Source organism: Orcinus orca, chromosome 21, assembly GCF_937001465.1.
Source record: "Orcinus orca chromosome 21, mOrcOrc1.1, whole genome shotgun sequence".
NCBI lineage: Eukaryota > Metazoa > Chordata > Mammalia > Artiodactyla > Delphinidae > Orcinus > Orcinus orca.
This window is the reverse complement of record NC_064579.1, coordinates 18,346,912-18,363,184: the sequence shown is the minus strand read 5'-3', so window position 1 is coordinate 18,363,184 and position 16,273 is coordinate 18,346,912. Positions and strand designations below refer to the sequence as shown.

The following is a 16,273-nucleotide window of genomic DNA, read 5'->3' as shown; positions in this document are numbered from 1 at the left end:
CTCCTCAACAGCCACACCGAAATGATACACGCCAACATGTGAGAGTAAGCGTACCAACATTTATGCTGATCAAGTCAACAAATTTCAGTACTTACCAATATTTTTAACTCTGCTTTTCAGCTGAGTAGAATGCCTCTTCTTACTCTTTGATTTGGGAGTTTTATCTTTAGATGCCAGGCTGGCCTGTGCAGATGCTTTTCTTGACTTGAATGTTTTAGTTACTGTTGTTGGATCTACTGGGTCAGGCATACTGCTAAAGCTTTCTAACGACTCTTCATCAAATTGGCGTCTTCTCCTACTGGTATCTAATTGATTTTTGCGATTACTATTTGTTGTTTTCTTTACAGACACTGCACATCCAGTCTTGAGAAATGGTTTTTCTACTTCACCTTCTTGGTCATATAACCATGGTGTCCTACTGTTCTCCACCTCCTCTTCGGGCTGTTTTTGATTCCTTACCAATGAAAATAAGTTTTTATATATTACAATGATATATTTCTATATCTACTGAAAACTCCAGATATACTTATAGTCTACTAGTAGATTCAGGTAAATAAAAATTGTCAACAGGCTATAAAAATATTCCCACAAAATACACATTAAAAATGAAAATGTTACACAGGCTAAGGTACTAAATTACTTTAAACTTTAATCTTAGACCTTTCTCACTAAACCATTTTCACTAGTGAGACTTCCAAACCAAAGGTCCAGCATTCATGATGGAAAGAGTGGGAAGGTAAGATCAAGGGAGGATGGGACATACAAGGAAAAACCAAAAAACTTAAAGAAACAACTGAAAGAGAACCACAGTAAAAAGTTTGGAAACGTACATGGATCTGTGTCACCTAAAGCAGTTCAAATATAACCAGAATCTGGTGAAAACAATTGGCCATGTAACTAGTAATTTATTTCTCTGCACATTAAGTCTTATTTAGCTCTGTTAGCTTAGTGTCATTTTCCAAATTTTATCTGCTAAACTTTGGCATCCCTTAATATGTTAATAGGTATTCACTGGTTATCTAAATCTGGGAAAAAATACGCAAAACAAAGTCAAACAGGTCTGCAGTACTTCTCAGAACTTTCAATATGCCAATGTGTTTTATAAATGTCTTCGAAGGGAACATAGTGAACATGCTGTCTGAAACTTTTTATTACAGAACCTGACATGGACAACAGAGTTCCTAAGAATATAATTTGGGAGACATTGATCTATAGGGATTAATTCAAGACAAAGATTAACAAACCTACAGTTTACATGCCAAATTCAGCTTGCTGCCTGTTTTTTTGTATGGCCTGAGAGCTATGAATGATCTTTATATTCTTAAATCGTTGAACAAAAATTAAAAGGAGAAATATAGTTTATGAGACATGAAAATTACATAAAATTCAAATTTCACTGTCCATAAATCAAGTGTTCTTGGAACACAGCAACTTATCTGTTTACATATTGTTTATAAATGCTTCTGTGCAAAAATGGCAGAGATAAATGGTTATGACAGACACTATGGCCTGCAATATTTACTACGTAGTCCTTTATAGGAAAAGTTTTCTGACCCGAGCTAACAACTACAATGTTTTATCTGACCTCTTTGTTATCTCCAGCCATTTAATTCAGGGAACCTATAACAGCTGAAATTTTGGAAAGAGATGAGGTCCAATCTGAAGTAGGTCTAATATCTAAAATAATAATACTCAGATGCATCTTTTTTTTTTTTTACTACCAATTACATATAAACTATAGATAATAATGAAGTAGGGACCTTCCAATAGGAAAACCATTCACTAAAGCTTTGAATAAATTTTTATTGCTTGTGATGGAGATTCATTCAACCACCATTTCTCAATGTCAATTGAACACTAAACACTGTTTTAGGCTCTGACAATAGAATACTTTCACAGAGTAACACAAGATTTAGTAGGAAAAAAAGGTTAGTGCAGATAAGAAAAGGAGTCAGGCAAGGTCAGGGAGGTCTACCACAGGATTCCTGGAGGTGAACACCAAGTTGAATTTTAAGAATTTTTGGTTAATTAGGTAAAGAACAAAACCAAAATGTTCATGATTTAACAATTAAACTGTCAAAATGCTAATTTAAGAGGCTGAGACATGCCCACACACCTAACTAAAGGGAGAAGTAATGTGACCTATATATTTATAAAGGGATAGGAAAAACAAAATCATAGAGATACTTCTGACAGAACAAGTATTAGGCTCAACTGACCTCTGATTTTTCCTCCTTTTAAAAAGTTTTTCTGAAGTAAATAACAACAATAAAAAGGCTATAATCTTTTTACCAGCAGGCTATCAAAATCATTTTCTGGATTAAAACAATCATTAAAAACATTATTTATCAAGCCATAAAAATGCTTTAAAGAATGATTAACCTGAGCCAATCCAATGAGTCTTTCACACACTATTTGGGTCAAAATTATAATTGGGAAGATTATCATATTAAAAAATAATAAATGTGGGCTTCCCTGGTGGCACAGTGGTTGAGAGTCCGCCTGCCGATGCAGGGGACGTGGGTTCGTGCCCCGGTCCGGGAGGATCCCACGTGCTGCAGAGCGGCTGGGCCCGTGGGCCATGGCCGCTGAGCCTGTGCGTCCGGAGCCTGTGCTCCGCAGCGGGAGAGGCCACAACAGTGAGAGGCCCGCGTACCGCAAAAAAAAATAATAATAATAAATGTTAGAAACAGAGAGAAAAAGGAATCCTGACTATGTATTGCTAAAACTTCCTTGACAAAAGTTGTTTTTATAACCTAATAGTACTCAATATTACATTTGGATGGGCCTTAGAAACTTACTCTAATCAGGGGCCATGAATCAAACAAAGGAGCCATCACTTTGTAACAACTATCCTCCAGCAGTTAATATTAGTTTCTATTTCTACATCAATGAACAGTGAACTGGTATAACCTTAAAGACAGATATCAAATCAAGGCCAAAGACACTCTATGGGTTAGGTCATATCCTTCCAAAATGAACCTCACGGGACACCCTGATCAAAACTCTGAACTGCTCTTGTACAAGGGTTAGCAGCAGGTATACACCTGAGTGACACCTGGCAAGATGTCAAAACTTCATATTCCCAACACTATCAAGTCAGACAATCACAAACATCCTCCCTAATTACATTCTCAAATTACAGATAATTAGATGTAATCACAAAGTGATGTTTAAGCAAATAATGGATTATGTTTACAATCAAGTACCTTTGTTTTTCTGCTCCAACAGAAGAACTACTTTCAAAAGGTTTTGGAAAAGCCATGTATTCTGTTCTCCCTGAAAGATTCTGGGCTAATGGTTGCTGCTGTTCAGTGGGTGCAGAAATATTTTGAGAAAAACCTCCGAAATTAGAAGGAAATAAAGGGCTGAAATTCATACCTAATAAATAAAAACAATGGGTAAGACAACAATAAAGAAGCACCTTTAGCCTTAAAATGAAATTAAAAAATAGTTTTAATTAAATATGCCATTCAAATCCACCAAAAGAAAAATTTGTGATTAAAATAAAGTAACACTCATTTACTCAATCACTGTTTTACAACTCAGTCTGCTGTTTTCAGCATTGGTGATTCAAAGATAAATACTGATCCCCAACCCCTTAAGACCTAAAAGTTAGCAAAAATAATGCTTGATATTTATCAGAGTATTACTGGGTACAAGACTCCACTGTAGGCACATTACATGTTACTTCATTTAATGCTCAAAACAACACTGTGAAATAGGTATTATATTCATTTTACTAGTGAGAAAATAGGTTTAGAGATCAAATGCCTAGTAAATGAAAGAGCAGGTTAGATCTCGGGTCTGCATGGCTCCAAAGCTTAGGTTCTTTACACTCTACATGGGAAGTAAAATATAATCACATACTTAATATATATTGCTGTATCAGAGGTATTTACAAACGGCTACTTACAACTTGTGGGAGAAGGGGATCAGGGAGGGTTTCACAAAACTGAACTAGATTGACTGTGAAGAATGAACAGTCTTCGTACAGGGTTGGCATGGGTATAAGGCATATTATGACAAAAAGGAACTGCATGTGCAATTTCTTACATTATTTGTTTCTTAAATGCCTATTCAAACAATGCCTGCTGGGACTTCCCTGGAGGCACAGTGGTTAAGAATCCGCCTGCCAATGCAGGGGACACAGGTTCGAGCCCTGGTCTGAGAAGATCCCACATGCCGCGGAGCAACTAAGCCCGTGTGCTGCAACTACTGAGTCTGTGCTCTAGAGCCCATGAGCCACAACTACTGAGCCCGTGTGCCAAAAGTACTGAAGCCTGCATGCCTAGAGCCTGTGCTGCACCACAAGAGAAGCCACGACAATGAGAAGCCTGCGCACTGCAACAAAGAGTAGCCCCCGCTCGCCGCAACTAGAGAAAGCCTGCAAGCTGCAACGAAGACCCAATACAGGCAATAAATTAATTAATTTTTTTAAAAGTCTGCTGCCAATATTAATCCACACCTAAGAACTAAAAACCTTGTTAAATTGTTTAACGGCCATTGCTTTTATAATCCTGTTAAGAAAATACGCTGTATCTGTGGATATTTATATTCACAAAGCCCTCCCAACCCTTTTCCTCTTCCTATATTCTCTGGCAAACACCTTCAACTCCTCTCCCTTCATGACTCACCTCACCTAACTGATCATTCTACCTCCAGAATGTCTTTAAAATTACTCCTTTTTCTTTACCGCTACTGCCGATGCCTTAGGTCAAGCTGTCATTCCTTCCCTGCTATTACTGCAATTGCCTTCCAGTCACCATCTATACCCTTAGCACCTTCCCTCCAATCTCAATCAACACTATCACTAGTGTAATCTTTTTAAAATATAAACCTCATGCTATTCCTCTGCTCAAAATCCTCCAATGGCCCCTCTAGTAAGCAGCAGAAAGTCTAAGCTTCTTTGCACAGCACAAAGGCCTCCACTGCTCACCAGCCACATCAACTACTACTCCCCTGTCATGGCCCTAAACACTAGCCATACTTCATGACCTCTAAATTCCCTAAGTAATATACTGTTCCACTGCTTTGTAACTCTAAGTGGTTCCATTAATCAGAAAGTCCTTTCCCTTCTAATCTCCCTGGAAAAAAATTATATTCATTCTTTAGCTTTAGTATCACTTTCTCTAGGAAAAAAGGGATTTGCTGATAATCTCTTGCCCCAAGGAAAAGCAGGTCATTCACCTCATCTGCACCACTGCTACAGCACCTATGGCAAAGCACTAAGCATTTATTAACATTCTTAGCTTCTTCGCTAGACTCTAAATTCCTTAAAGCATCAGGCTTACATCTTTGACTCCCAGTCATTTATATAGTGCCTGGCACATGACAGGTACAGAAAAAGTTTGAATAAAAGCCTAAACTAAGTAAAAGTAAATATAAGCCTAAGCCAAACACCTTTACTCTAGTGGTATATATCTCCCTACCAAGACACAAAGCTCCTCTACAAGAGCGTTGCCTTATTCACCTCTTCTTTCCTAATATTTTACACAGTGCCTGATGTACAGCAGCCAGTAGACAGGTTAATTCCCTTTCTCCTTGATAAATACTTGTTGAATAATTCAAAGGTAAAAGACTAAGCAATCATTCATAATTTACTTAATTTCATTAGCAACCACATTCAGTTTAAGAGTTCACTATAAAGAATCAATGTAGAAAAGAGTTTATAACTTTCTTTGCCAACATTTCCTACCACTCCAAAAGGGACTGATAAAAATCCATGCAACAGACAAATGTTATTCTCAAACACTCTGCATTTATTTATTTTCATTTAAGTTTTTTCATTTAAGTTTTCAGCCACTTACCTGGTGCAAATGATGAAAAATTAGTAAACCCCGGTAGGTTGAACAGATTTACAGGCTGTGCTGGAAAGCTGAAAGGACAAAATAAACTGGGAGAAGGAGGGTGTGATGCACTACTGACTCTTTCCTTGCTTCCAGGTTTTTCTGGATGATTTTGTTGGCGCATAAGTTCATTTAGCATTTGCTTCAACCTGTAAAAATTTAAGGAGTCAGTAATTTAAAGATCAGTTGTATTACCATCTATGTAAAGTACATCCAGAAAGAATATATGTAAGACATGATTCAACAGTATGTGGAACAAACTGACTGCTCTGATGTTTACAACAAATATCTGCTTGTCCTGCATGCTTAGTTCAGTAACTTCGCCTTTGCAACAAGAACTGTGCTTATTAGCACTTCTAACAGATAGTAGGCATAATTACAACACTCACTGTTTATATTGTTTACAGCTTTACTGAGGTATGATTTACACACCATACAACCTACCTAAGGTTAAGTGTAAAGTTGAGTACTATAAAATTTTTTTTTAAAGTCAGATCTACGGTATTAAAAAGGAACATTGAGCAATATCTCTGCTTATAAAATTCCCAAGTGTCAGACTATTCAAAAATGATATTTGGTTCAGGCCCTTTTCTCCCAGAAGGTAACTGTAAAACTCTTGCTCAGTTTTAGCACTTACTATACACTCTCACTACTTCTAAGAAACAGATTACCTTTGTACATTATTCTGTTGCCATGTTAGCTGGGTATAGCACTGGTTCAACTGGTGCATTATAAGGTGTACTTGAGGAGATGCAACATTGCTGGGCATAACACTGTAAGGGCCCGTGAGAAGAGTTTGTAGCAGACAAGACAGAGTCTGTGGAAAGAAAATTTTCAGAATAGTTGCCGATGACATGAGAAAAACGTGTACTGCTTCAAAAACAAGATAAAAAAATTCTACTTTACCTGCTGGTCTTGCATCAAAGTCTGACAAATATTGACACTGAAATCAAGTTGTTTCTTTAGCTGATTGATTTGTTCTTGCCACTGTTCTTTCTCTTCTACATAAGAGAGTTCTGACACCCAGCGAAGGTTTTCCTGACGCTGCATGCTGATATTCTGTTGTCTTGTCCTGGCTAAAGGACGATAATTTCCATCTGCTGAAAAAGGGCGATTGTTCTTCCACCTAACACAAGATTTAAAGCATTAGGTCATCTTATGTAATTATTTGGTTTTTAAAATCTGGCAATAAACCTTGATACCCTGGGTCCATACACCTGTATTCTCTTCACAGGACTTAAAATGTATGGAAAATAGAATGAGAAGAATTCTGGATTTCTAGTCTTGTACACTATCATTTTTCATTCCTTTAGAATCTTTTTTCATTTATGTTTTACCGAGAAGTGTCTATATAATTCTGTATTCTTCAAAATGAAAACAGTTATGGGACTTCCCTGGTGGCACAGTGGTTAAGACTCCACACTCCCAATGCAGGGGGCCTGGTTCGATCGCTGGTCAGGGAACTAGGTCCCACATGCATGCAGCAACTAAGAGTTCACATGCCACAACTAAGGGGCCCACGTACCGCAACTAAGGAGCTGGCGAGCTGCAACTAAGGAGCCCACCTGCCGCAATTAAGACCCAGTGCAACCAAATAAATAAATATTAAAAATAGGGAGGGCTTCCCTGGTGGCGCAGTGGTTGAGAGTCCGCCTGCCGATGCAGGGGACACGGTTCATGCCCCGATCCGGGGAGATCCCACATGCCGCAGAGCGGCTGGGCCCGTGAGCCATGGCCACTGAGCCTGCGCGTCCAGAGCCTGTGCTCCACAACGGGAGAGGCCACAACAGTGAGAGGCCCGCGTACCGCAAAAAAATAAAGTGAGGCACTCCTGTGGGACTGAGCCTCTTAACCTATGGGCTCTGCCCTGACTCCAAGTAGTTAGTGGTGGAATTAAATTACATTGTAGGACACACAGTTGGTTCAGAGAACTGAAGAACTGCTTGGAGTCAGAAAGACCTGAGACTCTTAAAATCAAGCAAAAAATTAAAACAGCAAAACTAACCTATTTTTAGTTTCCTTTACATTATAGGAGTTATGATTTGCATGGCTAGGAGGACACACGGAAAAGCTAACCTATTTTTAGTTTCCTTTACATTATAGGAGTTATGATTTGCGCTGCTAGGAGGACACACGGAAAAGCTAACCTATTTTTAGTTTCCTTTACATGATAGGAGTTATGATTTGCGCTGCTAGGAGGACACACGGAAAAGCTATCATGGGAGCCGGCGTCTTGCTCCTCCTCCTCCTCGTCTTCATCTGTCCGAACTGCTTCAGAAAGGTAACCATCTTCATCTCCTTCTTCATCTAGTGCACACTGGGTAGAACCTCCCCAAGTTGCCATTGTTCTAGAGATTAAGAGACAAAACACATGAGATCATTCTGGAGATGAGCTAAATACTTTACCGCCTATTATGTACCAGACACTGTACCAAAAAATATATATATATATATATATATCACTGCACCAAAAAAAGTGTATGTATATATATATGTATATGCATATGTGTGTATATAAAATTTCATTTAGTCATAGTAACTATGAGATGGGTGGTACTCTCCAACTGCTGTTATAATCTGTTTACGCTACCTTCCAGAAAACAATTCTTCGTATAAATTAAACTAGTAATCATATCCCCTGGAACTTATTCCTAAACTAAATCCCTCTCAACTTTCAACTTTTCCTTGAGTCACAGTTTTCTAGATTAGAGTTATCCAGTAGAACTTTCTGCAATAGTAGTAATAATCCATATCTGTGCTGTCCAATAGAGTAGCCATTAAATACACATGACTAATGAGCACCTAAAATGTGGCTGGTGTGACAGAGAAAATGAATTTTTAATTTTATTTAACTTTAAATAGCCACCTATATTTAGTGGCTGCCGTACTGGAAAGCACAATTCTAGACCCATGGTTCTCAAACCTAGATGTTTAACAAAACAATATAAAGAACTTTTTTAAAGTATAGATGTGTGGTACACAGAACACAATAAAATATTGAAGATATAGTTTGATCAATAAAATTCATATTGGCACTCCAAGAACAGGAATAGTTCTTTTATGAGTACGAAAGAGAGTAAGGTTTAGTGCAATGTTGCAGAAATGCCATCTGATACCAAAAAATTAGGTCATAACAAATTTGGATTTCAAAATTTTAGATCTGAATACTACTATAAAGATAAGTAATTAACTGATCTTATAGATGACCAATTCTTTTAGAAATATTCTAAATATGGAAATTTCAAACATAAATCCTAAAAACTGAATGTTTTATACAATAAAATGTTTTCAAATTCTTAGGAAATTTACAAATAGCAGACACTCAATTTAAGTTAAAAAAACCCCACTTATTTCTGGCCTGATAGGAAAGCACTACGAAGTATCAAGTATTTTCTTTTTATAAACTTGAAACTTAACTAAGAAAATAAGGCTTATATACTCAAGAAAATCTGTATCACCGTTTGAGCAAGCATCTTGGTAATTTTTGTAAATTTTTTAAAAAGAGAGAAAGGTGATGCTGTGAGAAGTTAGAACAGAAAGTAGCTGGATTTAGTCAAACTGAGTCACAAAGGTGATGCTTAAAACACAAGTCTCACTGCAACAGCAGATTTGTGCTATGATGCAGAGGGGAAATGAGGCTGCCTATCCTATAGGCCGTAAATAGGTGATATTTTAAAAAATGATTTAAACAGCTCTCTTACTTTTCTGTTCTACTCTGTTGAGGCGTACACAGGTTCTCAGACCCATCACTTCTCAGTGAAACAGCCACTGGAGATGTAGTTTCAGCCAGACCTTGCCTCCTCTGATGTTCAGCCATCAAAGCTTCAAGCTGCTTTCTTCTCTGTCGCAGCTCTTCCCTTAACATTTCGTGTCTTCGCATTTCTGACCACAACTGTTATTTTAAAAATTAAGTCAACTTGGTGTAAATATCGGGACTTGTTTTAGCCTTAAAGAAAAACAGCCTAATACTATTGTCAATACCAACAAATATTTCTATTCTCACTCTATCCTTTTTACACTGAGACACCCAAGAAGGTCAAAATGATACTTTAGTAATAAGAAAAAATTAGGCAATCATTAATTCTTTATGAAAACAGGTAGCACCCAAGTATACTTTATCAACTATTAGAAGAAAGTTACAATGTTTTCTATAAATCCCATATAAATAAAATGCCAAAGGACAGGTTTTTCTAATTGAAATGATTACTATTTACTATAACTAACCCTTACATATAATTCTGCCAAATATTTGCTAATAAAGGGCAAGGCTATTTTGAAAATATACAAACTTAATTACTTTTTGGAAAAAATTATTTCTTCCCACAACTAAAAGACACATAATAGGCTACATTTAAAAACATGTTTCACAGATATTCAGTTTTCTTCCTTAAGACTCAGGAACAAGGTACAACATACCTCATTATCTACCACTGAAGGATCATCAGGTTCAAAAGCAGATCTGCTTGTACTGGCTTCATTTTCATTAACAGTTGGGGTTGAAGTAACAGCTGGCATATATTTTTTTGTGGGACAATTACCCACACTAGTGGCTGACAGCTAAAAAAGAATTAAAACTATTATGAGGAATTAAAGCAATTATATGTTAATTTCGTAAAAACAATTATTTCACTGCTTCTCTAGGACTCTAGTATCATATTTAATTTATTACCACCAGATTTCAATTGCCATCATGATCTAAAGAAAATCTGACATAAGCAAACAAAGATGAAAACACACACTAAAGTTGAACAGTAGTAACCAACCCTCCGAAACAACAGAGACATGACGGATAAAATGTTACTGTGGAAAATTTCACATACTCAACCCAACTCCGACATATATTCCTCTGCACATTAGTTAGATTGGGAACGAGAAAAAAAGGATTAGATAAAGTAGAAAAGGTAAGTGTCTAGAAAATAAAGTTATATTAGAAATATCACTTGATATGTTTCCCTTTCTTTGAAAACAAAACCTGACTGAAGAATAGAGCTAACCAATAAAGTGTAGGAAAAATCTCAAAAAAGAATTGATATTCCCCTCCCATATTAACCCTCCTCCTGATTACCTGACATGGTCAAAGACTGCACATTCTCTGTTCAACTCAAAAACCCATGCATAGGGTACTATTTAATAAGCATATATACATTTAATATTCAAACTACAAAAACAATATTTTAATTTCCCTAAAAAACTCATGATGGCTTAACAGCTTTATTATGTAATTTTAGGCCAGTAAAAAATGGAAATGTTAGTCCCTTAACTGCCAAGTTCAAACCAGAATATTTTAATATAATACATACTTATAAATACTCATGTTCTGAATCCACAGCCAGACGGCCCAACAAGTGAACGAATGGGAATAATTAGAGTCAATTCCTATGTGCTACCTTTCACAGTATAAATGTACATCCTTAACACATTTCATTTGTCCATCCATTACATTAATCATAAAATTAAGATATAAATCTATCAAATTAGCACTAAAAAAAGACAAAGAGTACTTTCAGTTGACATTAAGATTTTAAATATCTTTCTTCAGACAAACAGAAAGAAAGAAATTTCCTAATTACCTGTAGGTCAGGACATGCCTTTTGCAATGCTTGAATTTTCTCTTGAATCTCAATCAGTTTCTTTCTTTCTTCCTGCAATTGTTTGAGCTCTCTCTGTTGCTGCTGTAGTTTAGCCTCATAAAATTTCTCTCTATAATTAAATTGACATTATATTTGTGGACTCCAGTAAATCTGATAATAGCATTAAGCACGATGTAATACAGTACCTAGCGGAGTACCTTCTCTCTAATAGGCACTAAATTTTTATGACCTGAAAGCCAGAAGCTTAACATACCTTGCCTTTTCATTTACTCCAGCATCTTTCTGTGTTTTATTGGTATTTCCTCTAGTGTTATTTGCATTTTGTTTGGTGTCTTCTTCTGCTGGGTAGAAATCATCCAAATTTGAGGTATTGGCAGAGATAACTCCTTGATCTGCTGTATCATCATCCTAAAACAGCATCATTATATTAAAACAATCTTGATATCTAAAGACATTATCCAATTCATACCTTAGTAAATAGAACTAGGTTGTAAAATTAACATAAAATTTAAAGCAGTAGGGAAAGCATATGATTTTGAGCAATGAAATTCATCCTCTACCAATGGCAGGAAATAAAGTACTAAAACTCAAAACAGTACATTAATAATTTGAGTTGCCAATTACCCAGCAATGGCAAGTACTAGTTTGCCTTTTCTTTCCTTGACCAGATTCTAAAATCAAAGAAGAGCTTTCTAGAGAATATGAAAAAGATACAAAATATATCATTGGAGCTTGGAACTCTTGATATTAGATATTTTTTCTTCAGATATGACTTTTACATTAACAATTTAACAACCAATGTCTATTACCACTTGTTCACTTAAAAAGCTTTCCATTTCCTCACTTTGGTCTTTAGTTTGCCAAACAAGTACCAATGGCTCACAATACAAAAACGAATGAGAATGTACCACCTCAAATCTGTAACTACTGGAAAAACAACAAAAGTTCATATCTTCCTAACAGTAGATACGTATCTTCTGTTGAAATCAATGTGCTTATTAAAATGGAGGACTGGGCTGGCAGCGCACTGGTTAAGAATCCGTCTGCCAATGCAGGGGACACGGGTTCAACCCCTGGTCCGGGAAGATCCCACATGCCACGGAGCAACTAAGCCCATGCACCCAAACTACTGAGCCTGCGCTCTAGAGCCCGTGAGCCACAATTACTGAGCCCGCATGCCACAACTACTGAAGCCCGCGCACCTAAAGCCCGTGCTCTACAACAAGAGAAGCCACCACGATGAGAAGCCAGCGCACTGCAATGAAGAGTAGCCCCCGTTCACCACGACTGGAAAAATCCTGCATGAAGCAACGACGACCCGACGCAGCCAAAAATATATAAATTTATTTTTTAAAAATCTTATTAAAAAAAAATGGAGGATTGGAGGTAACCTATGACATTTTCTTAAAAACATTTAATATTGGGCTTCCCTGGTGGCGCAGCGGTTGAGAGTCCACCTGCCGATGCAGGGGACACGGGTTCGTGCCCCGGTCCGGGAGATCCCACATGCCGCGGAGCGGCTAGGCCCGTGAGCCATGGCCGCTGAGCCTGCGCGTCCGGAGCCTGTGCTCCACAACGGGAGAAGCCACAACAGTGACAGGCCCATGTACCGCCCAAAAAAAAAAAAAAAAAATTAATATTTACTCATGCTTTCTCTGCAGAAATCAACTGAAACTTTAACCTTTGGAAATAGAGAGTTAAAGCTAACTTTGATTGTAAAACTGTCTAATCGATTTTAAGCTTATAGACATGGTGTTATTCTGGTCTTCTCATCAATCTAAAAGCTAACCTGATTTATTACTAAAATGGTAAGATTAAAAAGAAACTGAGTTGGGACTCAAAAACAGAGAAGCTGGATCATGAGGCATTTTCCCACAATAAAAAAGTGGAAAAACCAAAGTATGAAAAAAAAAAAACTACATAAAGTTTCAGATTGTCACATGAGAGTGTCTGAACTGAAATGATATAAACTCCGAAGCTAAAAGTAACTGACTAAAGAATTATTGTTTCAACACATGCTGCATCACAGACTAAGGAACCATATAAGGGCCATATAAATTGTCTAAGCTAATCTAATCAAGAAGAGTAATAATAGTTTTATACAATCATGATAACTATATAACTGTTTAAACCTTCTCCTGAGTCTCTTGGGAAAGGATACAAGTAAGGGCACAAGCAAAAGAAGACTACCCTTAATAAAATAAGTAAAATGTATCAATCTTAAACATATAAAAACTTGGGGAGTTTGGATCATTTTTTTTTAAATAGCCCTCAGAATGAGGACCCTTAATCCCTCTGTATTGCAGTTTTCTCATTTTTCATACATGTTATTTCAGGTCTTAGAACACTCACTAAAGCAAAAGAGCTGCATTCAACATAAGCCTGAAATTAAGCTGATTCATCTATAAGCCACCAAGTTATTCATCATTTCTGATCTATTATTCCCACTCGGGCAATACATCTGAGGAGAGGAGTCATAAAGAAAAAATGAGAAAGTAATTAGCAAGTACAATGATGTTCAAGATAGCACAACCTATATTATTATTTGCTTTAGAAGCTGTCTTAATTTTTTCAAATGGTACTACTGTCATACGATCAAAGTTCAAATAGTAAAAAAGATGTTTAGAAAAATCTCCTTTCTATCCCTTTCCCCAATTCCATTCTCCATAGGTAACCAGTGTTACCAGTTTATGTATCTGTCTACAGATATACTTTGAATATATAAGCAAAAATATATACATGTGTACATAAACCTGTATGTGTTTGTTTGTATACATGTGTTTATGCTCCTTCTTCCCTTCAACACCCCTTCTTACAATAGGAAAACCTTAGAAAAAGCCAAAAGCCAATTCCAGTAATGGTTAAACAAGCTATATGGTATCTCAATAAAATAAAACGTAATCAAGGGTATAAGGAAATGGATCCATCCACCACTGCTTAGATATCAATTAATACAGTCATTCTGGAGAGCAATTAAGCAGTGTCCATTAAATTTAAAATGTGCAGGGCTTCCCTGGTGGTGCAGTGATTGAGAGTCCGCCTGCCGATGCAGGGGACACGGGTTCGTGCCCCGGTCCGGGAAGATCCCACATGCCATGGAGCGGCTGGGCCAATGAGCCATGGCCGCTGAGCCTGCGCGTCCAGAGCCTGTGCTCCGCAGCGGGAGTGGCCACAGCAGTGAGAGGCCCACGTACCGCAAAAAAAAAAAAAAAAAATGTGCATAAACTCTGACAAAGCAATTCCACTTCCTCATATCTGCTCTTGAAAAACACAAATGCATCACAAAGCTTGTGAAAGAATGTTCATTGGATTGTTGTTTCTAAATAGTGAAAAACTGGAAACAACAAAAGTAAACATCAATAGGATGTTAGATTAACTAAACTAAGGTCCACTGATAGTACAGAAAAGTATATTGCAGCTAAAAAAGAACTGTATTTACTATATATATATATATATATATATAAAAAACATATGCACAGTAGCATCTGTGAAGGAGAATGGGATTATGAATGAAGGCTCAAAGGGAATTTACTAGTAGTGTTTCCTTTATTTAAAAATGGGAGCACATTCATCTTTCACTTGAGTTACTCAAAATAAGTAGCATTCCAAAAGAAGTTGTGAATAACAATTTAATTTTTTTCATTCACAAAAAAATTGTTTTTCTATACATTAGTGTGGTTAATTTTAATGTTCTATACTTCATTTTTTTCAACCTAACACAAGCTAAGCAAACCTAAATGAAGACAAATCACTCATTAATTTTACCAGAAGTTTTTTGGCTTCCAAAAATCATATAAATTTCAATACTTTAGGAAGTCTCTCTTAAAGATATTTTTATAGTGATTATGTTACTAAGAATATATATATATATATATAAACAGATGAAAAGGAATGATTTTAAAAAGTTCAATCATTCTTAGAAAGTTTTATACCTAGTCTAATAAACTGCAAAAAGCCTCTGGACCACATCAGTCAATATACAAGTGTGAATTGTTACATAATTTCACGTTCATACATTCAAATGGCTTTTTAAAATTTACAACTAATAGTTCCAACTTTACTTGTTTGGCCTTACTGAATAAGACAATATGGTTTTTCTTCTACATCAAGTGAGTTAAGATCTCAGCCAGAATGTCAGTCTCAACTCTGGCTCTGACAATGGTATAACTCTGGTCAACTAACACCTTTAATCTGTGTATCTGTCTCACTGAGATGTTACCAAGTTCTATGTGATATAGAACTGGGGTCTCCAGCAAAAAAACAAACAAACCTGTTTTTATAATAGTTATACTGGTACACAGCCATGCTCATCTGTTTGCATACTGTCTATCACTGCTTTTGCACTGAGTAGTTGTGACAGAAACTGTATAGCCCACAAAGCCTAAAATATTTACTAAGTCACCCTTAGAAAAAGTTTGCTTATCTCTGATAATATGGCATGTAAAGTGCTAAGCATTTAAACCTGGTATATAGTTAGAACTCATTAAATGTGTACTAGTATACTTATACCAACATAATTATCAAACACATAAATTTTACAAGACTGTCCATTTGACACTTTTTTTTTTAAAATACAAGCAGCATTTACCTGCACCAATGCAACAAGATCTTGTAACTGTCTAAGTTTCTGTTTTGCAGCCATAAGTCTGCTGATCTTCTGTTCAAATTCAGCATCTTCAGGCGTCTCATCAACCAGACTGCTCCGATGACTAGATAATGACGCTCCACTGACTGCCTCATCTTCTGCTTCTTCCTCCTCCTCCTCCTCACCTTCACCTTGTGCAACGTGAATCCCCTGTTCTCGTCCTCTATTGTATCGACAATCTGCTGAAA

At 36.7% G+C, this 16,273-nt stretch overlaps 1 protein-coding gene across 25 annotated transcripts in view; it reads right to left on the bottom strand.

The window, feature by feature from the left end:
- The window catches only part of PCM1 (pericentriolar material 1), an 88,668-nt gene that overhangs the window by 37,669 nt on the left and 34,726 nt on the right, over positions 1-16,273 (bottom strand). For 16 of the 25 annotated variants that reach the window (XM_049704137.1, XM_033400654.2, XM_033400653.2 and 13 more), the window contains 11 exons: positions 16,029-16,267; positions 11,694-11,848; positions 11,420-11,549; positions 10,266-10,406; positions 9,551-9,741; positions 7,997-8,197; positions 6,756-6,975; positions 6,521-6,666; positions 5,811-5,998; positions 3,210-3,381; positions 96-454 (listed from right to left, as the gene is read on the bottom strand). In XM_049704137.1, coding sequence (XP_049560094.1) covers positions 96-454; positions 3,210-3,381; positions 5,811-5,998; positions 6,521-6,666; positions 6,756-6,975; positions 7,997-8,197; positions 9,551-9,741; positions 10,266-10,406; positions 11,420-11,549; positions 11,694-11,848; positions 16,029-16,267 — 2,142 coding nt within the window. The remainder of the gene's footprint in view (positions 1-95; positions 455-3,209; positions 3,382-5,810; positions 5,999-6,520; positions 6,667-6,755; positions 6,976-7,996; positions 8,198-9,550; positions 9,742-10,265; positions 10,407-11,419; positions 11,550-11,693; positions 11,849-16,028; positions 16,268-16,273) is intronic. The other 9 variants (XM_033400656.2, XM_033400659.2, XM_033400660.2 and 6 more) reach the window with 1 other exon arrangement.